The sequence below is a fragment of the Meriones unguiculatus genome, chromosome 19 (genome assembly GCF_030254825.1).
Source record: "Meriones unguiculatus strain TT.TT164.6M chromosome 19, Bangor_MerUng_6.1, whole genome shotgun sequence".
NCBI classification, from domain to species: Eukaryota; Metazoa; Chordata; class Mammalia; order Rodentia; family Muridae; genus Meriones; species Meriones unguiculatus.
Window position 1 is genome coordinate 58,591,994 of NC_083366.1, and position 26,425 is coordinate 58,618,418.

At 37.8% G+C, this 26,425-nt stretch overlaps 1 protein-coding gene across 1 annotated transcript in view; it reads right to left on the reverse strand.

Annotated features, from left to right (window-relative positions):
- The window catches only part of Ranbp9 (RAN binding protein 9), a 74,604-nt gene that overhangs the window by 36,395 nt on the left and 11,784 nt on the right, over window positions 1-26,425 (reverse strand). Inside the window, exon 2 of the mRNA XM_021630358.2 lies at window positions 22,337-22,448. Coding sequence (XP_021486033.1) covers window positions 22,337-22,448 — 112 coding nt within the window. The remainder of the gene's footprint in view (window positions 1-22,336; window positions 22,449-26,425) is intronic.

Here is a 26,425-nt window from a genome sequence, read left to right on the forward strand (position 1 = left end):
AGCCAGTAAGATGGCTCAACAGGTGTTGGTTCTGGGACTCACATAATGGAACAAAGAGCTAACCCTTCACAAACTATTCTCTAACCATCACATACCACCCCTGTAAATACATGTCATAAGTTTAGTTAAACAAAATACAAAAACAAACACCCAACTAATCAAAGTCCAAGTCCAAATACGTTGACTCTCTTCCGTAAAATAGGAAGAGACAGACACTACCAAATTATTTTTATAAAGCCAGTATTAATTCTGAAACTAGGACCAGATTAGGCCATTAAAAAAGCAAAACTATACACCAATCTCTCTGATGGACATATATGATGGTTTGAAGAAGAACAGCCCCCCCCCAGGCACATATATTTGAATGCTTTGTCACAAGGGAGTGAATAATTTGAAAGGATTAGAAGAATTTGGAGGTAAGGCCTTGTTGGAGGAAGTGTGTAACTGGGGGAGGGCTTTGAGATTTCAAAGGCCCATGCAGGCCCAGTCTCTCTCTCTACCTGCCTGCTTGCAGATCAGGATGTAAAGCTCTTAGCTATTTCTCCAGCACAATAGGTGCCACCATAATTCTCGCTGTGAGGACAATGGATCAACTTCTGAAATCATAAGCAAATGCTTTCTTTTATAAGAGATGCCTTGGTCATGATGTCTCCTCACAGCAACAGAACAGTAACCAAGATGGCAAAGGTTAAAACAAACAAACAAGAAAAACTTAGCAAAACATCTGCAAACTAAATTTGAGAAAACACCAAAGATATCATTCACCATGATCAAGCTGACTTAATTCCAGAGACAAAGGGATAGTTGTTTATAATAAAAATTACAGACTATATAAATCGACAAGGATAGAAATTACATGGTCATCTCCCCCCCCCCAAAACACAGAAAAGGTTTTTGAAAGTGTTTCATGATAAAAATCTTGAAGACACTGGGAATATAACACAGTAAACACTATATGCTATAGGCAAGACTCAAAAGCATTTCCACTAAAACCAGGAGCAAGACAAGGCTGCCCCTTTTTCAATTCACTCTTATTCAATATGGTAGTGCAAGTCTTAGCTACCGCAGTTAAGACAAAAATTGAATAAAATGGTTACAACAAGGAAAGAAGTCAATCCATTCTTATTTGCAGAGGATATAATTCTACAGATGAGACCCTAAAGACTCCACCAGAAAACTGTCAGAAGTATAAACTCTGAAAAGTTTAAGATAAAAAAACTAACATACAAAACCCAGTAGCCTTCATATATACCAATGGTATGCTGAGAAAACTATCAGAGAAAGAATCCCATTCACAACTGCAGTGAACACACACACACACACACACACACACACCTTGAAAAAGACCAACGCAATGTCACTGGCCACCTCAAGCTCCTGCTGCCATGACTCCTCCACCAGGAGGGGCCATAACCTTAAACTGTGAACTAAAACCCTCTCTTCCTTAAATGGCTTTTGTCATACATTTTGTCCTAGCAACGTGTAAAGTAACTAAGACAGACATACAATAATGCTGTATGTTTTCACTATATCTAAGTTCAAGTTACATTACGAGCTTTAATAATGCAGCAGTATGGTACTAACAAAAACAAAACAAACACACAACAACAAAAACCAGACACACAGATCAATGCAATAGACAGAAGATCCAGATAAAAATTCATATAGCTACAACCACCTCGTTTTTCTTGTTTTGTTTTGTCTGTATGTTTTTACAAAGATGCCAAAAATACTAAAGGGAGAAGAGGCAGCCTCTTTAACAAATGGCCTTTAGTAAACTGGATGTCTATCTATTGAAGAGTAAGACTTGATGCTTATTTTCACCATGAACAAAAGTCACCCCAAATATAATATAAGACTGGAAACTCTGAAACTGCTTGAGGAAAAAGTAACTAAAACACTCCAGGCTTGGGCAAGGACTTTTTAACCGCACTGTAGTCGTTTGGGAAATTAGGCCAACAAATAGACAAATGGGACCTCATGAAATTAAAAAAAAAAAAAAAAGAAAGAAAAAAGAAAAAAAAGAAAAGTTTCCAAACAACAAAGAAAACAGTTAACCAAGCAGTCTACAGAATGAATCTGAATCGTTGCCAGCTATACATCAACAGATTACTATCTAGAATATACCAAGACTAAAAACACACTAAGATAAAGAATCAAATAACAAATAATGTGCTATATAGCTGAAGAGAGTTCTGAAAAATAAACACAAAAAAACACAATAAATACTTTTAGAAAGTGTTCAAAATCCTTAGTCATCAGAGTAATGGAAAAATCAAGGCTACACCAGTGAGCCTATTCTTTCACTCAGAATGCTCACTGAAGGCAAATGGCATCTTCCTCTATATTTTGAGACAGGGTCTACTGAACTTGCCATGTTAGCTCTAGTGGTTGGACAGGAGTGACAGACCAAAGTGTCTAGGTGGGTACTGGGGATCTCAAATCAAGCCTTCATGCTCATAGCGCAATAACTTTACCACTGAGCTATGTCAACAGCCTGGGGGACGTGTTCTTCAGTGACACAGCATGATAACTGCATTAGCACTGAACACTGAGGATGGCTGTAAGAGCATCATTATCCCTAGGCAGGTGGTCCTAGGTTATACAAGAAAGCTAGATAAGCATGAGCTTGAGGTGAGTGAGCCAGCAAGCAACATTCCCCATCGGTCTTGCCCTCAACAGTGCTTCTCCTCAAGTTGTTTTTTGTCAGAGTACTGAATCACACAACAAACTAGAACACGTATCTTAAGAGTTACCTTCTAGTATGTATTTCTCTTGTGGAGATTATTTTCTTCAAATTTAATAAATTAACAGCCTAGAATCCCTTGTTTTGATGGACTGTCAGTTTGCTCTGTTTTATAGAACCCCCAAGGTATATTTTTTAGTATAATCTTATTAACAATTTCAAATATTTTACATAAATTTGATATTTTATCCAAGTAAGAATTCATATCCCATTTTTGGGGATTCTGAAATTTCACCGTGTCCTTTTGGAACATTTTGTTACTTAACATTCCTCCTATGAGTTCCTCTATACTTCTGAGAAACCGTAATCTTAAATGGCAGCTTTAGAGAGGATCAAAGATTTCAGTGCCATGTGAGTTTCATTAAAACACATTCATATGTGCATATTTGATGGTGTGCTATCAGCCTGACCCTTTGTCTTGCTCTACCTGCTGATCTCCTTCCTCACTCCAACCAGTCCTCTCTTCTACTCTTGCGTCCTTTGAGTTTACTTTGAGTTTAAAGGTTGCTGACTAAGACACTCCCACAGACCTGTTCACAGGTTAATCTCATTTAGGCAATTCTAACCTCCGATGACTCTAGACTTTATCAAGCTGACAATAAAGGCTTTTTAGGGCAATACACAATTTTCATAAGCTTATAAACACCAATAGAAGCTGAGAAATTTTAAAACAGAAGTGCAAAAAACCAAAACAGCAAACTGAATCCAATTTGTAAAAGTTTAAGTTGACTACAATTGTATTGCAATTTTAAGTCATTTGATAATGTTCAGCCACCATTCCTCACAAAACATCCGGTGAAGTAATAAAAGGAAATTACTTAAATATGATACTTTTCCCCCAACTCTAATACAACCCCTACAAAACAATAACTGTTAAACAACAGTGAAGCCATTTCCATGACAAACAGGAACGATGAGCTGCTTATAACTGTTAAACATTGTTTTTGGAGGTCTTAGAAAACTTAATATAAAACAAAAAATAACCAGTAAACATAAGTAAACCAATAAACATAAGACAATGTATTCATTTGTAATTATATGCACACAACACCACAGAAACATTCAAAACATTTAAAATTAGGTATTTTAGAAGAGTAACTGAATATGTGTGTGATATACACATACATACACATATATATATATATTTATATATATATATATACATACACACACACATATACATATATATTGGTTTGTTTTTTGTTGTTATTGTTGTTTTCGAGACAGGGTTTCTCTGTGTAGCCTTGGCTATCCTGGACTCACTTTGTAGACCAGGCTGGCCTCCAACTCATAGAGATCCGCCTGCCTCTGCCTCCCTGAGTGCTGGAATTTCAGGCATGTACCATCACGTCCAGCAAGTAACTGGATATTAAGAAAATCAATTCTGACTTCCAGCAATAGACAGTTGAGAATAGGAGCAATGTATGTTGAAACTTCAAAATGGTGGGATAAAGTTTTCTAGCAAACCTCAAAAACAATATAGCAAATCTATAAGCACAATGTGTATCTAGATAACTTGACAACATACAATTAACAGTGGTTCGCAAACTTCCTAATACTGTAACCTTTTCATACAGTTCATGTTGTGGTGACCCCCAATCATAAAATTATTTTCACTGCTATCCCATAACTATATTTTTCCTGTTATCCATCGTAACAGTGGGAGGTGCCAGTGAAAGGGTCTGACCCCTCCCCCTAAAGGGGGTTCTGATCCACAGGTTGAGAACAGTTGTTCCAAAAGTTGTACATACACTTACTACATTTCGAGACACATTCCAAATCAATTTCTTAAACAAGAAAACAATGATTTTAAAGTTTGCATATACATATATCGAACTCAGGTAAATAGCAGGCCATCCCCCATTAACAACTTATGGTCAATGAAATACCCAAGAATATTACCAGTAAGAGCCTACTGTGAATGAGACCAGGGACAAGGCAGAAGAAATGACTGTAGGGTGGCTATAGACTGGCAAGAAAGCCCAGCACCTTGTGCCTTTGTGATGTAGCAGCTACAGCCCAAGCTCATTGGGAGAATACTGTCTGGGACCACCTGTACTCATGCACAGGTACCCACAAATTTCTTAGAAGAATCAAAGGCTCATAAAGCTCCACAGCAGGGTGACCAGGTTTGCTTTTCACTGCTGTAACAAACACTATGCCCAAAACCAACCTGAGGCAGAAAGGGTTTATATCACATCACACTTTAGGTAACACTCCATTACAAAGGAGAGTTAGAGCAAGAACTCAAGCAGAGGACATGGAGGAATGCTGCTCTCCTATGGCTTACTCAGTCTACTTTCTCATATTCTCCAGAACCACCTGCTCTGGGGTGGTAGCACTCCAAGTGGGAATGAGCTACGTAGGCCCTCCCACATAAATTTTTAATAATGGTAATTAATAAAATGCCCAAAAGACTTCTCTATGGGACAACTAATAGAGGTAATCCCTCAATTCAATTTCCTTCTTCCCCAGTGGCTCTAGTCCCAAAACAACTGAAGCATGAGGCATTCACCAAGCTTATTGCTTAATGACAAAGACTGGGCCAAGCCTCCCTCGTGCTAGAAGAAAGAAAAACAGGATTATCACCTCTTAACCTGACCTTACTAGATACTAGAATACGAGAGAAATCTGCACAAAGATCTAAACCAGTTATCAATGGATCAGTCACTAAATTAGCAAAACTCTCCAAATTATCCTGAAGCAAGACTTAGAAACTCCAAAGGGAACTCTAGACCAATGGTTCTCAACCTGTAGTTTACAATGCCTTTGAAAGACCCTTTCACAGGGGTTTCTTATCAGATTTCCTGCTTATCAGATATTTACATTACAATTAATAACAGTAACAAATTACAGTTATGAAGTAGCAGCAAAATATTTTTATGGCTGGGAGCCACCCCAACATAAGGAACTATATAAAAAGGTCACAGCATTAGGAAGGTTGAGAACCACTGTGCTAGACTGGGGTCCAAAGAATCGGGACAGTATAAACTGTAATAAATTAAATAAAAATGCCAATCCATACAGAAGAGAAAGATAAATATTAAACTTCCTAATCAAAATGAGGTTGCGAAATCCTAAAATATAAAACAAAATTAACAGCATCAAGAATTCATTCTGGATGATGCTTGTCAATGGACAGGAGCATTTAATTAGTGATTCATTAGTGTGGAGTAAGACAGCATACATATATAGGTCAGAGAAAAACTTTTACACTAGTTCTCTCTCCTCCACTTTAAGTGGGTTCAAGGGATCCAACTCAAGTTGTCAGTCTTGCACAGTGCTTTTTATTCACTGACCTCTGACCCACCTCATGAAGCTGGCAGCACCTTATTTTTGTTAATAAGTCGGTATTTTTATATAAAAGAATCATAATCACTTAAAAAAAACAAGTTCATTTATCTAGTAATCTTCCAGAGTGAAAAGTGTACTGTTAAATGGAAAATGAATACCATATAAAGCTAAACATTAATTTACATTTGAGATACATTGAGAAAATCAATGAAACACAATGTAAAAAGCTACCAGGGAGAAGAGGCAGCAATCAACAAGTGACATGTGTTACCTGACATCCACTCTCAACAACTCATGACAAAAAAACTAATGGTGGGCACATGTCCAAGTACTGATGCTAATAACTGCCAGTCTCAAACTCTAATACCCAAAGAAAGCGGTAAGAATAAGAAAGAGGTATCAAGGCATATTAAAAACTCATCATTTATTAACCATAGACTCTTACCTAAGAATGTTTTAAGGAAGTATTTCAGAAGAAACAGATGAATGAATGGCCAAGGCAACCAACAGCACAAAAAAGAAAACACATCAATAAAATGATATTAAATGTTGAGGTTTTAAAATCTATTATTCAAACAGGAAAATATGGTCTGATCCATCTTCCATCCAAAGAAAAACAAAGAGAAAAAGAAAAACAATCTCCAAAACTTGAAAAGACAATAAAAAAAAAACAACCAAAAACAAAAACAACAACAACAAAAAACCCTGTAGAGTCAAAGAAAATAAATTTTTAAGTAAGTTAAATTTATTTCAACTTTCAAAGGGGAAAAAAAAAATCAGTTGCTCTCACTGCAAATGCCCATGGGCATGAACATGTGTTTGCACTAGTCACCAAGAAAATGCAAATTACAACTGCAGTGAGATACCATTATACAGCACCCGAGTAATCTCTACTTCTGACAGACAAAACCAGCACCACAAAGGCACCATGCTGTACCCACCTTACTACCTGAAACTCCCACCAGGGGAAACATAACTATGTGTCTACCATTTGGCCAGGTCACATGTATCAAACTGTCAATTAAAGCCAAAGGGCTGGGACTAAAGAGACAGCTCAGTGCTTAAGAGCACTGGATGTTCTTCCTGCGTTCAATACCCAATGCCCACAGCTTACAATTGGTCTGTTGGGATTCAACACCTTCTGGCCTATCCAAGTATTGCATGCACATGGTAAACAAACATAGATGTAGGCAAAAATCCCATAACATATAAAGAAAAAAAAAACTTTTGTGAAAGGGCTTATAGGAAGAAGAAAAAAAACAAACAAACATGTCAATCAAAACCTTTGCCATGTTAAAAAATAACAAAAAGTAGTAACATGATAAGATTATAAAATACAGTAGACACGTTATCTTGAAAACATCCCGATGGCAAGGTGAGAAGCAACTGTCACAAGGTGTGGTGGTTTAAATGTAATGGTTCCCAAAGGCTCAAAGGGAGTGGCACTATTGGAGGTGTGGCCTTGTTGGAGGAAGTGTGTTACTAGGCTTTGGGGTTTCAAATGTTCAAACTAGGCCTAGTGTCTCCCTCTCCCTCCCCCTCCTTCTCCTCTCTCTGTCCCTGTTACCTGTTGGTCCTTCTCCAGACCATGTCTGCCTGCATGATAATGAACTAAACCTCTGAACTGTAAGCCAGCGCCACTTATAGTTAAGAGTTACCGTAGTTATGGTGTCTCTTCACAGCAATAGAATCACAAGGCAAAGGGATACCGCTTAAAGGTTATGGTGAAGTGGTGGAAGGAAAGTTATCTGGCAGAAGGAAGTATGCAAGCACAAATATGGCTGGGTTTGGCCCATAACACACAGATAAATGAACAGCTGATAAATGTTTGAGGCATTGTGTAGCAGAAAAGACTCAAACCCAAAAAAATAATAAAATCTGCTTACATACACAAACAAGAAATTTATTATTGTGGCACTACATGTTTATAAAAAGTAACAGTGATGAAGTTTTCTTCAGATCAATGTTTCAAGACAGAAGTTTTCAAATTACTAATTCTTCAGTATTTTTAACTAAGCTATTTTTGTGCCCAACATGGCATGGTAGAAACTAACAGGATTAAAGATATATGACTATTATTTTGGCATCGGTTGTATTTATTTCTCCCTCCATTTACCCTTTTTTGGGTTTGTTTGTTTGTTTGTTTGTTTTACTACTAGTAAGTTGTAAATTTTATAAATTTAAAAATGTTTTATAAAATAAAATCACATTCTTAGTGTATCACATTATGGTATTGTAAAATGTAACTTTTAAAAACCTATTTATTTTCTCACACTTTATTTTTTTATATTCTCATGTCTCATGCCTTCATGTTTCCACCTTCACACAACTCTGTTATTGTTTTAAGTAATTGATGTAATTTAACCTAATGATATTAACAGTAGACTTTAACCAAACTATGGAAGCCAGCTCTCAGTGGAAAAATGTACTCAAACTGCTGAAAACCAATAATTCTATATCCAGCTAAACTATTTTTAAAGGAGAAATTAAATTCACAAACAAAATCTGACAGAATCTGTTGTTAGCATTCTACATTACAACAAATAATATAAGGGCTGGGCAAGGTAGCTCAGTAGGAAGATGCTTGGTTGCCCAGACTAGCGCTTGAATTCAATCTCTGGGCCCCACAAGGTGAAGGAGAGAACCAAATGTCCGTGTGCTGCTCTCTACCTCCACACATGAACTGTGGCACTTGTGCAGTCTTAAAACACCCTATTTTGGAGTGGGGGAATGCTTTAGATTTATTATTGGAAAAATGTACTATCTGGTATGATATAAATATTTTATTTTACAACTCCCAACAATGTCAGAAATATACACACAGTAAAATGTAAAAAAAAAAAATTAAGAAATAGAAAATTACATAGTTTTTATGATTTTGTTTTCTATCTAATTTTATCACAGAGAAGTAACTATATAAAGCTCTTAAAATGTATAAAGATATAACTGATGTAACAATAATATTACAAAGCAGAGGGCGAATATAGAATAATTTAACTAAAGTGGTACAGGGTTTAAGCACTAAAATCTACACTAGACCAATGAAAGAAATTAAGGAGAACCTAAATAAATGACTGACATCATCAACAATTAAAAGGATTTAACATGAAGATGGAAATTGACCTAGTGATTCAAAACACTCCTTACCAAAAACATAACATGCTTTTTTGATCCTAAAATTCATGTGGAAACGTGAGCCCAACACAATCTTAAACAAAGTGGAGAATGCACACTTCCCAGTTTCAAAATACACTACACAATATAGTAGTCAAGAAGAAATACTACTATATTTGAACCTAAGAAATTACTGCAACAGAATTCAGAGTCTAGAAATTAGCATCTAATCTATGTTAAGATTTGTCTTGTTTTTTTCTGCTTGTCTTCTGTTTCGTTATAACGCGACCACATATAATGCAGGCTAGCCCCAATCTGCATATATGGCTGAAACTGCTCCTGAACTCCTCCTGTGTCTACTTCCTAAGTACTGGGATTGTAAGTGCACCACCTTGCTCAGAGCTATGGTAAATTGACCACTAACAAAAACAAAAAGTTAGCTCAACATCAGGGGTACAATCTCTTAAACAAATGGTGCTTGAACGACTGGATATGCATGCAGATAAAAATCAACTCAAATGAAGCAGAAAATAAATGATGAACTGAAACTATAAAAACTCTCAAACATTGAAGTAAGTCTTTGGGACTTTGTCTTAGGCAATGATCTCTTAGCTCTAACACCCAAAGCAGAAGCAGAAGCAGAAGCAGAAGCAGAAGCAGAAGCAGAAGCAGAAGAAGCAGAAGAAGCAGAAGCAGCAGAAGAAGCAGAAGCAGCAGAAGCAGAAGCAGAAGAAGCAGAAGCAGAAGCAGCAGAAGCAGAAGAAGCAGCAGCAGAAGAAGAAGAAGCAGAAGCAGAAGAAGAAGAAGAAGAAGAAGAAGAAGAAGAAGAAGCAGAAGAAGAAGAAGAAGAAGAAGAAGCAGAAGAAGAAGCAGCAGAAGAAGAAGAAGAAGAAGAAGCAGCAGCAGCAGAAGAAGAAGCAGAAGAAGCAGAAGAAGAAGAAGAAGAAGAAGCAGAAGAAGAAGCAGAAGAAGCAGAAGAAGAAGAAGAAGCAGAAGAAGAAGCAGAAGCAGAAGAAGCAGAAGAAGAAGAAGCAGAAGAAGAAGAAGCAGAAGCAGAAGCAGAAGCAGAAGAAGAAGAAGAAGAAGAAGCAGAAGAAGAAGAATGAAGAAGGAGGAGGAAGGAGGAGGAGGAAGGGGGAGGAGGAAGGGGAAGGAGGAGGAGGAAAGGGGAGGAGGAAGGGGGAGGAGGAAGGGGGAGGAGGAAGGGGGAGGAGGAGGAGGAAGGAGGAGGAAGGAGGATGAGGAAGGAGGAGAAGGGGGAGGAGGAAGAGGAAGGAGGACGAGGAAGGAGGAGGAGGAAGGGGAGGAGGAAGGAGGAGGAGGAAGGGGGAGGAGGAAGAGGAAGGAGGACGAGGAAGGAGGACGAGGAAGGAGGACGAGGAAGGAGGAGGAGGAAGAAGGAGGAAGAAGGAGGAGGAAGAAGGAGGAGGAAGAAGGAGGAGGAGGAGGAGGAGGAAGAAGGAGGAGGAGGAGGAGGAGGAAGAAGGAGGAAGAAGGAGGAGGAAGAAGGAGGAGGAGGAGGAGGAAGGAGGAGGAGGAAGAAGGAGGAAGAAGGAGGAGGAAGAAGGAGGAAGGAGGAGGAAGAAGGAGGAAGAAGGAGGAGGAGGAGGAGGAGGAGGAGGAGGAGGAGGAAGAAGAAGAAGAAGGAAGAAAAAAAAAAAAACTAGCCCTCATAAAGAGTATACTTAATCTCTGGTGTGCTGTTAACCCATCTCCTTAAGAAACCTTATATTAAAAATATATTTACCTGGATTTCCAGAACCCAGAAATTTATACCTAGATTTCAACCAGAAATCACATAAAAGGCAAGAAAAAGTACAGTATGAAAAGCAAAGCAAGTGCCAAAACCAACTAAGATGTGACAGAATATGAAAGCTCAAACTGGGAATTCCAAACAACTGGTTAATATGCTAAGGATTATAAGGAGATATTAAACTCAACACTAGACATCAAAAATACCCAAAAATAAATGAAGAATGTGTCTTTTGAGATATCAGTAAAGAACAGAACCAAAGGAAAAAAAAATTGTGAGCGTGAAGATGGTCATGGAGATTCCCCAAACTAAAATGCCACGGGAAAAACTATTTAGAATAAGCAAACAAATAAATAAAAGCAGCCACACATAGAAAAGCTGGTGTACAATATTTAAGTGGCACAAGACTGTGGGATGCACAGGGCCACGGCCCACAGGTGGAAAATGCAGCCTGAGGAGCAACCCCACTGGGACCTTCTTAGGCGTGGCTAGTGTCTTAAAATCACACCATTTCTAGTTTGCTCTCTTTGCTTCATGCTTGTGATTCAAGATGTAAGCCTTCGCTCGGCTTCCTGCTCTTAACTGCTAAAGCAGTTCTCCACCCCATTTTTGTTTCTTCATTTCATGTTTGTTTCTTGAGACAGGATCTCACTGCATAACCCCAAGTAGGCCTGGAACTTACTATATAGTACATATAGACTACACAGACCAGGCTGATCTCAAATTCATAGAGATTCACCTGTCTCTGCCTCTCAAGTGCTAGGACTAAAGGAGTGTGCCACCACACCTGGAATATTTGACAGACAAAACATGCCAGCATGCTCACGTGGAGATCAGAGTACATTCTGTGGGAGCTGGTTCTCGTTCCACCTTAGATCCTAAAGATTGAACTCAGGTCACCAAGGGGGGCAGCAAACACCAACTGAGCCATCTCATCCATCAGTAGCTTAGTTCTTTACCAACTCATTTGAACACCCAGCCACAAGCACTAATCCTCAATTGTTTTAAAACATTTCAACCAATCACCCCATCACTCATTAAAAGCATAAAAATCAATAAAAATCAAGGACAAACATCCATTTCTCCTGATTTTGGAAGGTTACTCTCACCTGAGCACAACAGAAGCAAACAGCAAATACACAAATACAGTATGAGATAAACATACGGTGTGCGTGCGTGCGTGCGTGTGTGTGTGTGTGTGTGTGTGTGTGAGAGAGAGAGAGAGAAGTCACTTCAATAATAAATAGAACAAAATGCAAGTCGTGTATAATGATGAAGTTATACAATGTTAAAAAGTTTCTCTTTTATGATCCTTAAACCCTATTTCTCACTGCTGTTGAAATCAGGTTCAATAGAGAGGGGGGAAAGGATAAAAAAATAAAACACAAAATGTCAGTGCAGTTAGTTTGAACGGTAGGGATTTTCAAACACATTTATGCTGGACACACACTCTGAAGCCTTAGGTTCAATCACATTATCACCATGGTAGCAAATATTTATGTTCTTTTCTGTCTCACAAGATGTTAATTTCCTCCTTTGAATTAACAATGTTGATACCTTATAACTGAAATAAATAGCAATTGTTATGTGTAAAATTACTGACACAGCAAGAATTGAATTGAGATTTCAAGTGTACTGAAGACAAGCAACTGGAGAACATTTGAGGAATATGCCAGTTGTGTATCTCCAGGTCACTTTTCACACATTAACTAAAATAGCCTTGCTAAAGAACTCATCTTGCTCTCTAACAAAACTGAAGTTCCCACTCTCCTTCCTTAACACTTTCAAAATTCAAATAAGCAAAAGCAAGCTGGAGATTCCCAATCAAATTTCTAACACTATTCATCACAGAACTAGATACCTTCACCTTAAAATTGACTTGGAAGCACAAAAGACCTCAGCAAAAAGGACAATACTGAAGGTATCAATACGGACTTCAAGTTACAGTACAGTCACTGTAACAGAAATGGTTGGTGCTAGCACGAAAACAGACAAGGAAATCAACAGAGCAGAACAGAAGATCAGACATAAACCTGCGCAGCTACTGTCCTTTGATGTCTAACCATGAGATGCCAAAAGTTTAATTTTAATTCCCAAATATTTAAAAGAAAAAAACAAAAAACAGCCTCTTCAAAAGACAAGACCAAGAAAATTCATACATAATCTCCACATAGACGAATGAAACTATCTCTCACCATGCACAAACATCAATTCCAAATAGATCAAAACCTCAGCTTAAGACTTGAAACTCTGGAAATGCCAAGACGGGCGAGAGGGCATTGATATTGGCATAGGCAAGGGCTATCTGAATAGAACTCCAGGCACTCAGGAGATATGGTTAACACTGAGACATTATGGAATGAAAACATTTTTTCATGGCAAAGGAAATAGTTAATCAAATAAAAGGACAAGCTACAGAATGAAAAAAAAATCTGTTAGCTATAACCTAGCAAGCAGACAATAACTAGAATACACACAGAAGTAAAAAAATTAAAATAAAATAATCAACAAAAACAAGAAAACAACCCAATCAAAGCATGGCTATAGAACTGAATAGAATTCTCAAAAGAAGAAATGGCCTCCACCATCTGGAAAGTTCAACTACGTTGAGATTCCATTTCACCCCAGGCAGAATGGCTATCATCAAGAAAACAAATGCTGGCATCAATGCTGAGAAAGTGTAACACTTATTCACTGCTGAGGACAGTGTGAAATGGCACTGTAACCATGGTAATCACTGTGGAGCACTCTCAAAAAAGCTAAAAGTACAACACAGCATATGCCCGAAGGAGTCCAAGACACCACAAAGAAACTTGCACATCCATGCTTACTGCTGCTGTATTCACAATAGCCAGGAAACACAATCAGCTTAAAAGTCCTTCAAGAGATGAACAGACTTTTTAAAAAAATCAGTACAAATACACAATGAAATTTTATTTAAACAAGGAAAAATGGATGGAACTGAAAAATTACATAAAATAATTCTGGCTCAGAAAGACAAACACCACATTCTCTTTCATATGCAGACCCTACCTTTTCATTTCTATATGTGTGTATTTATGTGGGAGTAGTACAGAAGCCAGAAAGAGGCCCATGAGAGACATAAAAAGAAGCCTCACAGAGGACCAAGAGGGTAGCAGAGCATGTAAGATACAAAAGTAAAAGGGGGACTACTGGGAATGATAGGGCATGGGGGCGGAGGCAGAAAGCTGTGAAAGAGCGACAGCCATCAAAACTAAACAGGTATGAAAATGGATAAAGAAACCTGTATTTGGTGTGAAAATTAAATAAAATTGAGTTTTGGTTTTGTGGAGTTTGTTTTTAATAGGGTTTCACTATGTAGCCCTGGCTATGTGGACCAGGGTGGCTTTGAACTCACAAAGATCTGCTTGCCTCTTCCTTCCAGGTGCTGGGATTGAAAGTGTGCACCACTACACCTGGCCCTAAAATTAAAAAAAAAAAAAAAAATAAAAGCAAATCTAGTGAGATGGCTCAGTGGCTAAAGGTTCTTGTTACTAGGCCTAATGACTGAGCTCAATCATTAGGTTCCACATGGTAAAAGAAGGGACCCTACTACTATAAGGCTGTCTTCTGGTCTCTACACACATCGAGTGATAGATGTATGCCCACATACACACATATATTCATATAAATAAATGCAATTTTTTAAAAGATAAAGGTATCACAGTGAAAAGGGCTGGATGACCAATTAAAAATGTGGACTGGCAGGGCTTGAGAAATGGCTTAGCGGTTAAGAGCATTGGCTGCTCTTCCAGAGGACCCTGGTTCAATTTCTAGCACCCACATGGCAGCTCACATCTGTCCAGTCTGTAACTCAAATTCTAGTAGATCTGATTCCCTTATGTAGATATATATGTATGTCAAATGAACATAAAAACAAAATTTAAAAATGTGGACTGGCAAAGCACTTGCCACAATCCTGATCATATACATCTCTAGGACCCATATGGTGGAAAGAACAAAAATAAACTCCCTCAAGTGCTCAGAACTCCTCCACCCACAGGACATGGCACAATGTGTGCATGCACACACCCTGCAGACTAAATTCAACAAAAAAAACCCAATTTATTAGCCTACCACAGAGGGTGTCTGCAAGACTCTACCCAGCAGTGTATCAAAACAGATGCTGAGACTCATAAGCAAACTTTGGACAGAGTGAAATGAATCTTAGGAAAGAAGAGGAAAATAGTAAAACCTGGAGAAGACAGGAGTTCCACAAGGAGAGCAACTGAACCATAAAATCTGGGCCCAGGGGTCTTTTCTGAGACTGATACTCTAACCAAGGACCATTCATGGATATTACCTAGAACCCTTGCTCAGATGTAGCCCATGGCAGGTCAGTGACCAAGTGAATTCCCTAGTAAGGGGAATAGGGACTGTCTCTGATATGAACTCCGTGGTTGGCCCATTGATCACCTCCCCGAGGGAGGAGCATACTTTCCAAGTCACAGAAGAGGACAATTTAACCAGTCCTGATGAGACCTGATAAGCTAGGGTACACATGGAGGAGGAGGACCTCCCCTATCAGTGGACTTGGAGAGAGGCACGGGAGGAAATGAGTGAAGGAGTGTGGGATGGGGAGAGAAAGAGGGAGGAGGTTAGAACTGAGATACAAAAATGAATAAAGTGTAATTAATATGTAAAAAATAAAAATATAATTTTAAAAAACCAATTTATTATTTTTTAATCTTTTCATGCTTGATCATATACATTCCCCTCCCTGAACTCATCCCAGATCCACCCTATTCTCTCTTTTAAAATAAAATAAAATACCATGGAGTCCTTTTCATGCTACCCAACTACTCTTGAGGATACAACCTGCCTTGGAGTGTGACTGATACTGACCAAGTGTCACTCTACTGATGAAAACGGATTTTCCCCCTTTCCCAGCAGGTATCAATTGCAAACAGTTTCTTGGTTGGGAGTAGACGGTGTATCCACATTTACTTCTCCGTGCTTGGATTTTGCCTGATACTACCTTTTGCAGGTTTTATGTCACAGTCTCTGTGAGTTCATAAATGCAATAAAAAAAAAAAAAATCTTTAAAAACATATCCTAGGAAGTACCCAAAGCCCATAGCTTACAAATTACTCATTCAAATTCTGCTGTGCTCACAGTTCCAGCGGTGGACAGGAAAATGATTACTCCTATCCACATGGGCTCAGGTAATTTATTTGCCTAGAACATTTTTCATTTCTGTACACACCAGATACAACTCCACACACACAAATCCTCCCCGGGAAACTTTGCTTCTCTTCAGTCATCTCTCATCATGATGTCTACCCCTGGCATCTTTAGCAAATCCACTTCAACCCACACACACACCTCTTCTTAAATCTTACTAAAAATAACAATACACAAATCATGCATTTGGCCTGAGCCTTTCATTCTATAGATCTTATTCCTACCTTGCACAGCCTGAACTCAAACAATTCATTCCTTCACCAGTAATCTCAATTGAGACTGTTCTTCCAGTTTACTGTAACTTTATTCTGTATCAAGCACCCATTGCAACCTATCAAATTTTGGAGAGTTAAATGGTGGAATGAATGATTTACAGCCTAAGTTTGGTGTCAGAATTGTTTTTAGTCAAAGTCTTTTTTTTTTTAATGCCTACACTATAACTTTGGCCAAATTATTTAAATCAGCCGTCTTACCTTACCAACTGAGAACAGACAAGCACCTAGTATATGTAAACCGCTGAAACAACAAACTCATGGTTTTATTTTTTTTTATTTATTTTTTGAAGCAAAGTCTCACTATATAGTTCTGGCAAGCTGGAAACTCACTATGTAGAAGAGGCCTAGCCTTGAACTCAGAGATCCTTTAGCCTCTACCTCTCTTCAAGGCAAAGGTACCATTACCACACACAGTTCAAATTTCTGAGTACCTTGTCTACAGTGGTGTGTGAAGGTGGCTGAAGGACAGGGAGGCCAGAGCCCAATGTTTACCTGTTTCCTATTCTGCAATGTTAACTGTTAGCTAGTCTGTCCTGATCATCACCTCCTTCCAAAAGCTGGTCACCATCTCTTCTCTGCACTTCAGTTTGTTCATGTGTATTACTCCTATTTTAGAGATTACTACATGTCTATTTCTCCTCTTCCCTGTAAGTTTCTAAACAGTAGAGACGCTATTTTAGCGATGTCTACAGCGTTGTGTTCATCCTTGTCAAGTCTTAATTTTTCCCTAGTTTGTGACGCATAACAGGTCATAAGCACATTAAAGCCCTTCCTTCCTTTTCATCTTTATCACAATCTGTTCCTAGGCCACACTCTTCTAGCTCCGTGCACAATGCCATTCACATACTACTCTTTCCCTATCACCAGCTGGCTTTTCTGAATACAGATGGCCTATCACTTACGAATTAAAAATAACAAGAGTTTGCCGATTGTTGCCTATAGAATTTACAACTGACATCTAGGCTCTCTCAGATCTAAGTCCACTCTTACTTCTGTCCATTTCCATTACAATCCCCATAACACTGAGCCATAATGTCTCTGCCAAAGACCACAGGTGTTCATTCTCTTCCTGAGAATGCCTTAGTCATTTACCAACTTCTGGAGCATTTTTCCCCAACAAAGTGTCTCAAACTGTTAATAATCTAAAAGGGCTAGCATATACTATTTCCTCGATACATGTGTTTCCTTGAGCCAGAACTACTCCTCAGTTCCCCCATATATGATCTCAATCTTCATTCAACACAGACTGTTTTAATTTAGAGTTTTTTGCATAATGACTGCTCTCTGCCCTACCCCACTGTACCTTTCAAATACTAACCTAGATAGGTTTCTAGAGTTTCTACAACCTGACAGAAAGCCCAGTAGGAAGTGTAGATAAGAGAACCATGAAAAAAGTAGTGCTGCTTAGGCTCAAACTTCTAACCCTGCAAGGCAGCCAACAAACACATTAACTTGATAACCATGCTGCTTACTTATACTACTCTCTTTGCTCCTATGTCCCTCGGTAAGCATTCATTTGTTGATGACAACCAACTGAAACCTGAAGATGCCCTTCCAATTTTGTTTTTGAAATCAGTGTATATGTATGTCTTGAATGTGAGTTTGTGCACTTGAGTCAATACCCGGGAAGGCCAGAAGAGGGTGCTGAAACCTATGGAACTGGAGTTAAAAGGCAGTTGTGAGCTGCTGGACATGGGTGCTGGGATTGCAATAGGATCTTCTATATAAGATATATATAGAGAAGCACACACTCTTAACTGCTGAGCCATCTCTCCAGGCCTTCTATATTTTTTAAATCTTCTCAAAGCTGCATAGGAAACTTTCTTTTCTACTCTTCATTTAAAAAAAGAAAAGAAAAGAAAGAATAGCTTTTAAAACCAGGCACATGCCTTTAACCCCAGCATACAAGGCAGAGGCAGGCGGATCTCTGTAAATTTGAGGCCAACCTGATCTACAGAGTTCCGGGACAGCCAGGGATACACAGAGAAACCCTGTCTTGAAAATCCATTAAAAAGGGAGAGAGGAAAAAAAACAGCCTTTAAAGTTAATAAGCATAAAAGCAATACTTTAAGGGTATAGTATTATTACCCACAGAAAAATTGAGGAATAGAATACAGCCTGAAAAACTTGCCAATTCTTCCATAATCACTGTCAAACAGTGGTATCAATATTTTAAAGAGTTAAAAATACCATATGCATAAATTATAACTAAAATTTTTCAAATAAAATTTTATTCTCTCACATTTTGAATTAACAAAATTCTCTACTACCTCTGTGTCTCTTAGCATGCATAATTTAAAACTTGAATGAAATTCCTGAGCTGAAATTACATTCATAAAATTATTTTTAGAAATTTCTCACCAGTCACTGATCAATCATAAAAACAAAGACATACCCCTTTAATATATCTCCTATATAGTCATTACAGAAAACAACTTAGTCTTTTGTCATGAAATGTGTCCAATTTATTTTTAAATTTTAAAAAATTGACAGGTTACTGGTCAGATAATTTGTCCTTACAAACTGTGCTATTTTATGAATACACATAAAAATTACGCTCAGTTTAAATGAAAAACTAACTCAGAAAATTAAATATATTCTTTCATGCAATTAAAACAAATTTCCTTTAAGCCTTATTTTCAATGCAGAAAAAAATACCCACCATAGTCATGTTCCTATTATTCCTCAGCAGACCTAGAGAATGCACAGAGCATAATCAGGGCAGCATTTTCACACATGCAACACTTTTAACACCAGATCCTTCTGCTCTTTTTCACTGTAAAGAGGCAACCACACTAAACTTTTGTCATTTCATGAGAAAACTAAGACCCTGGAACCAAATTTTACCTGTCCTATTCTTAAATAAACACTGTCTAAAGAAAATTCTATTTAAAGTGAAATAAACAGATGGGCACACATCTCTCCAAGAAAACTGTAGTGTGGTAAGTTAATTAGTTTGCTCACCCATGCCATCAGCAAAAAAAGGGGATCTGTTCTAAATGCTGCAGCAAGACTGCATATAAAATGAATTATGCTAGGTTGAAGATGCCACACTTAAGAGGCTATTCAGAAGGTAGTATAATTCTGTTTATGTGTCATTTTACAAATGACAGAAGTAGACACAGAAAACCATGCATTTCTTCACTCACTTGAATGCTAGCTTGGAAATATTCCCTACCTTAAAGTCAGTAGTTTGCAGACAATTGCAAGGGTATATGCACCACCGTTAGCCTGATCAAAATGTAAAGGAGACACATTATTTTGGGGAAGAGGCAGTGACACATAAAGATACCCGGAACCTAGGACTTAAAAACAGATTAGTTGGACTGACAAAGAGGAAGTGAGGACCGGAAGCTAACTCTAGGGGAAAAGGAAAGAACAACTATATATAAAAATATATAAAGAACCAGTAACCTAAGTCCACCTGTGCAATTAAGAAGTGACAAAAAGTATTTTATAGTATAAGGGCAGATAAGAATTAAGAATAAGCCATTTGGAAAAGCCAAATATCATTACAATAGTAAAAAAAAAAAAAACAAAAAAAACCAAAAAAACAAAAAAACAAAAAAACAACAACAACAAAAAAAAAAACACGAGAATAAGGACAAATAATGGTGTTATGTATAAAAATGTCATAGTAGTTTGTATACTTCACCAAAATAATTTTTAAAGAGGTGAAAAATAAAAATAAAAATAAAAATAAAGCAAAAACCCTGACAACACAACAAAGAGGCAGATCAAGAGGAAGAGTCACGCACTGTGGGCACAAAGGCAGATTAGTCCACCTACTTTGCAAAAACTATGTCATGGTTCCTTCTAGACCTAAAAATACTTTTAACTACAACTTGGCAATCTTGTTCCTTGATATTTACCCAAATGAAATGAAAACTTACATTAAAAAAAAAAAACTTGCACATATGTTGATAATGCTTATATTTGTAGCTGTGGAAACCTACCTTTCAATTGGGGAGTGAGCTAGCATACTGGTTTGATCATTCATACCCTCAGCAATAGAAAGGACTGTTCTCCGAAATATGCAGTAGCAAGGATGAGCTTTAATTCATTGTGGGTTATGCAGAGCAGATGCTGGCAGAATTAGAAGGCTACATATTATGATTTCATTTATATGCCATTCTAGAAATAGCAAAGGTATAGCAGAAAACACATCAGTGGTTGCCAGGCTGGAGATGGGAAAGGACCATCTACCAAGGGACAGAGTGATGGAATATTTTGCATACTAGTTATAGTGGTTATGGCTGCACATATTTGTAAAAACTCACAGAACTCTATACCAAAAGGGATCAATTTTACTATATGCAAAATACATACAATTTTAAACATTAAAGGAAAAGAAGGATGAAAAATCCTTGCTACAAACAGATAAGAATGAAAAATTACTTAGGATGGTCACATCATAAATGACTGGTAAAAAGTTTCATATTTTAGCCCCAAAGCATCTGTTCCAAATGATTTTAAGGAAGAGAGATTCAAGTCAGCTCTGAGAAAGGCACTGTTAAGAGTTGCAAACAGGGAGCACCTGGAAGGCAATTACCAATCACCTTGGGAACTCAGGAGATAAACTACTAAGACCCAACTAAGGGACATGCAGTTGAGACACCAAGAAAAAGAGAAAGATTAGAAATTCTCAAGTTAATACCAACAGTGAAAGCACTAACCCAACTGGTTTTGAGGGGGGAAAAAAATTTCAAACAGGCTATATTTAATGGTTGTAGAAGACTCAATTGCAAACATCTTAGTAGATGTATCTGACTGGAGCTCAAGGGAGTAATGAGACATAAAATTAGATTTAAGGCTCAGGGTATTTGTAGCCATGAAAACATAAGGTTGAAATCCTTCATAGAAGGAATACACAGAATGAACGTTATAGAGAACCTGGGAATCATCACGAGCAGGGCCAGCATTATGGAGCAGAATAAATAGAAGCTCAATATATGACTAAAAGGTTAGGCTTTCTCTTGGGAATCTCTGGTTTTGTGTTTGGTTTGATCACATTGGCAAACAGGCAGTTAAGAAGTGGTGGGAGTAGCCCAAGCTTTCCCCCTTCTATTTTTGGCACTACTGGCACTGAATGTATCCAGCAAAGAGAAGAATGATGTCTTGGACACTTTTGTTAATTAAACACAGAAAGATCAACAAGAGGGATTCAAATGCAGGTGAACTTATATGAAAAGTGCAATATCTTGGTAGCTGGACAAATGACCCTACCGTTTTGTTTTGTTTTGTTTTGTTTTAAAAGGACTGACTTTAAAGAATTAGTTCTTAACTAGGGATATGCACCAAAATTCCTCATGGGCCTTTCTCAAAATGCCTACACCATTACCAAAGCTTTACTACTGAAAATTCTGACTGAGAATATTTGGCTAAGGTTCAAAACATATTTTAATAGTCCCATAAGTGATTCTGATGTACATACATTATCACACCACATCAACGATAAGACTAAGCAATAAAACAAAGTTGGTTCCACAATCAACCAGAGTTTTCACTTTGAAGCTTCCATACCACAAACTAACCTCCTAGGACACTCTGAATCAAGAACTTAGAAGCAATTCACCTTCCAAGTAATACCTCAAAATCCTGAGCCCCAAGCCCTTTAAGATACCTATAAGCCACATACTGGCTTTGGCTCAACAAGTTTTAGAAGATGCAGAATTCAGAAAAAATGAACCACTCTATTGCTTAAACCTCAACTCTCAGTTTTAATAGTGACCCTGCCAGAAAGACTGTTACAACCATGAGCTCAAGCTTTAGTTCAACTAGTACTTAACAGAACCAATCTGCTGTACTGTAATATTTAGAGTCTATTTTTCCAAAACCAAAATTTTCAAGATTACAACTTCCCAATTATATCATATAAATTTATGAATCATTTCAAATATAATTATCCAAGAATAGAAAATGGTTATGGCAACCAAAATGTACACTTACCCATCTCTTCCCTTACTGACAATTTTTACTTCAAAATAATAAATCCCACAGGCTGCTGGTATCGGATGCGTGGCTCGAACAGATGCTGCATCTTTGGGAGTTTTACCATGACCTACACGTAAAATGAGAAAAGCAAAGGACAGATGAGATTTTCAAGTGAAAATCTTAAACAATTCAAGAAAATAAGGCACTCAGATGAAATGTAATTTCTGTTCCCATCATTTCAAGTAAATAAAGAAATAACAAAACATTTGCCATTACAATGAATTCAATATGCAAAATAGCTGTAGTTAGCCAAAAAAAAACTCTTCACACTATGACTTGGTTATACTGAGAGTTCAGAATCTAGCCAGGTGGTAGTGATGCACACCTTTAATCCCAGCACTGGGGAGGCAGAGGCAGTCAGATCTCTGTGAGTTAGAGACCAACCTGGTCCTGACACAGAGTAAATTCCAGGTAAGCCAAGGCTTACACAGAAAAATCTTGTCTGAAAAAAACCAAAAGTTTTCAAGGGAAAAAAAAAAAGTTCAGAATCTGAACACACTGAGTATGCAGTGGCCCTTAATGAAAGTTAAAGTTTTGTGTTTTGTTTTTTTTTTTTAAGATTTTTTTTTAAAAGATTTTTATGTGTGAGTGAATGAGTGTCTGCATGTATGTATACCACCTGTATGCCTGCTACCCAAAGGCCAGAAGACCATGTTGGATCCCTTAGAACTGCAGTTATTATAGGCTATTGGGAGGTTGCCATGTGGGTGCTGGGAATCGAACCCAAATCCTCTGCAAGAACTACTGAATCATCTCTCTGGTTCCCAAACTAGAGAAATTTAAGGCTCTAATTTTCAATTATTCTGGATTGGAAGTACATAAGAAAATGTTCTTAATTTTATCAGATCTAAATCTGCATTTAATTTGTAACCTTCCTATATTCTTTTGCAAAATGGAGATATTTGTATGATGGCATAATTTTAAATAAACTACATTAATAGGTAAATCTCATTAAAAATTTATAATTGTTACTTGATATATTCTTTTCATTTCTGAATAAAGACTAATCCACAATTCTTTTTGTTTGGTTGGCTTTGGTTTTTGAGACAGGGTTTCTCTGTGTAGCCTTGGCTGTCCTAGACTCGCTTTGTAGACCAGGCTGGCCTTGAACTCACAGAGATCCACCTGCTCCTGCCTTGTCCAGCCCTGGGATTACAGGCATGCAGCACCAAGCCTGGCTTGATCCACAATTCTTGAGTCAGTAACAGTCTACTGAGAAGTACAGCTCCGTATTTTTCTCTTAAGAAATGAGATAACACAATGCTACTGTTAATATTATAAAGTGCCTGAAGAGTAAGAAAGTTTAGTAACTTTCTAAACTTACCATTCCTCAACTCTAATCCCAAATGTTTCCATCAAATCATCTTACTTTATTTACCAATTACTAACTCTTTCCTCAAGATTTAAATTACCCTGAAAGGTACTGGAACAAAATGAGCATATGAAGCCTGGTGCCTGTGATCCCAGCACTCAGGGAGGCAGAAGCAGGGAGATCCCTGTGAGCTTGAGGCCAGCCTGGTCTACAGAGTGAGTTCCAGGATAGCCAACTCTACATAGAAAAACCCTGTCTAAAAATTCCCAAAAAGACAAATAATAAAGATAGATAGATAGATAGATAGATAGATAGATAGATAGATAGATAGAATGAGCACATGAAATAAATGTCCATAAGATTACAAAGGAAGCAGCTAGAGAAGTGGCTCAGTGGTGAAGAACACATGCTCTTGAGAAGACACAAGGACTCACACGCAGATACAGACACCCAAGGCACATACCTAAATATCTAAATAAAAACCGAAACATAAAATTAAAAAGAAAAAACTACAAAAGAATAGACAGAACTTGGCAATAGCCTATGACAAATACTCAGAATGTGAGTCAAATCTCTACCCCCTCAGGACTGTTTGAAAAATACTCTCCACCACTATCCAAGTTTCTGGGTAGATTTGTGTCACTCAGTACAAAACTGTCATTTACCATCCTTCCACGGACAGTGGAGTTCTCCATCTCAAATTCACCATGGTTACTCTAAAACTAAATACTGTTTTCAAGTAAAAAAAAATTATATCTTATGACATACAATACACACAAATGAAGTATGTCTCTTAGCATTCATGTTTACCAAATTACTAACATGCACCTTATCATTTAAACAGTTATGTTTACAATCGCAATGCCAATTAGTACATGTACACTGGCCCAAAAGAACTTAGTGGGATTCGGCTCAGCTACTCCTTTTTTACCCAGGTGGTGGTGGAGAAACGGATACACCTCTCCTTTTCCTTTGTATTAACATGAGAACAAATTTTCTTATTTTCGTATGTTTTGATGATGTGTATGCACAAGAAGGCGACACCCCCTCTCTCTCTCTCTCTCTCTCTCTCTCTCTCTCTCACACACACACACACACACACACACACACAGGCAAAACACCGGTGCACATAAAATAAAAACAAAAACAAAAAAGGTGAGTATGTATTTTCCACAACACACAAGTCTAGGTTGGAGGACAACACCCAGGAGTCAGTTTTCCCCTTCCACTGTGGGTTCTAAGCACTGAACTGAGCTTATCAGACTTGCAATGAGCCATCTCACCACCCCACCATGAAAACTTTTTGATAAAGGCAAAAGTTAAGACTCAGCCCTAAGACCACAGAGAGCCAATGAAGTCAGCTAGTCAGACAAAATTGGAAGCAGCAAAATGCTGCCTCCCCCTCCATAGCCCAAAATTTTTAACATGTGTAGGCAACAGATTTACAATGAGCTGGGCAGCAAGAAAAAAAAACTGCACAAATATGCAAAATAGTCACATGTATATGTGTGTGTTTATGGGATAGATATGAGAGGGTGTGTTCATGCATGGGGAGACCAGAGATCACCTCAGGTATTGTTCTGAAGGTACCATCAACTTTGTTAAGAAGGAAGACTCTTACTAGCCTGGAATTCAACAGAGTAGGATACACTGGTTGCCAGGGCTAAATGGTCCCTGATGTACCTGTAAAGTAAGCTTCTATGTGTTTGCATTTATGCCCACACACTAGTGCTGCTGTCAGCTTTTTTCAAAGAAGCTTCTTTCTACAATGGATGAAGCTACTGGTCAAGAATGGTCAAGTGACCTCTGAATGTTCAACCCTAAATGGAAATCTATAGTACCTTCTCCAAGACCCAGGGGACATCACAGAAGAGATGTAGAGAGAATGATCAGAGCTAGAGGAAGGTGTGGAATGCTGTCTTCCAAACATGGCATAGCCAACACACTCTTGAAATCTCAGCAGATAGGATTATCTGCACCAGCTTGGGTCTGTTGACATTGTGTTTCATGTAAAGGATCTACAGAGAGGTATTTGCCAGGAGCCAAAGCCAGCTACTGGAAAGTTATAGATAGCTGCAACAAGTTGTGGGTGAAAGATTTATGTTTTTGGGACTTATGAAATATTTATTTGTTAGACTAGATATTTTAAAATATTTTAGCTGACATTCTTGTAGTATCTCTTTTAGTAAACATTTTTGTGGTGTTCTACATCATCATTAATCACCCTATTATATTTTGTAAACTATTTTGCTAACACATTTTCCCTTCCTGTCTTCTCTCTATAAAATCATATAAAAATTTTCAAATAAACAAAAGAAAAAAAAGCAAAAGCAAATTATAAACTATAAACTTTCTCTCCTTCTTCATATCTCTTTCCCACCCCATTCTTTTCGCCCCTCCTTAAAAACCCATTAAACTCCCACTAAACAAAACAGGTACTTAATGGTTATTAGGTGAGGGAGAGACATTTTCTTCAGTGGTGTAGGCACTGATAAATAAGATGTTCTTGCTCCTGTATCAACCATCACCCATGCTGTGTAAGCAAGCCTAATAAATTCACTGGGTTAAACACACATACAAAGGGGTGAGGGGTAAAAGAGAGAGATCAGTTGGAAAAAGTGGGAATAAGACAAGAAAAAAGAAAATCTCGACTGAATATTTTAAATGGAATTCTAACTCAATTATTTTATTATTGGGTTTTTATAATAAACAGTAAGTTTTGGCAGTAACCA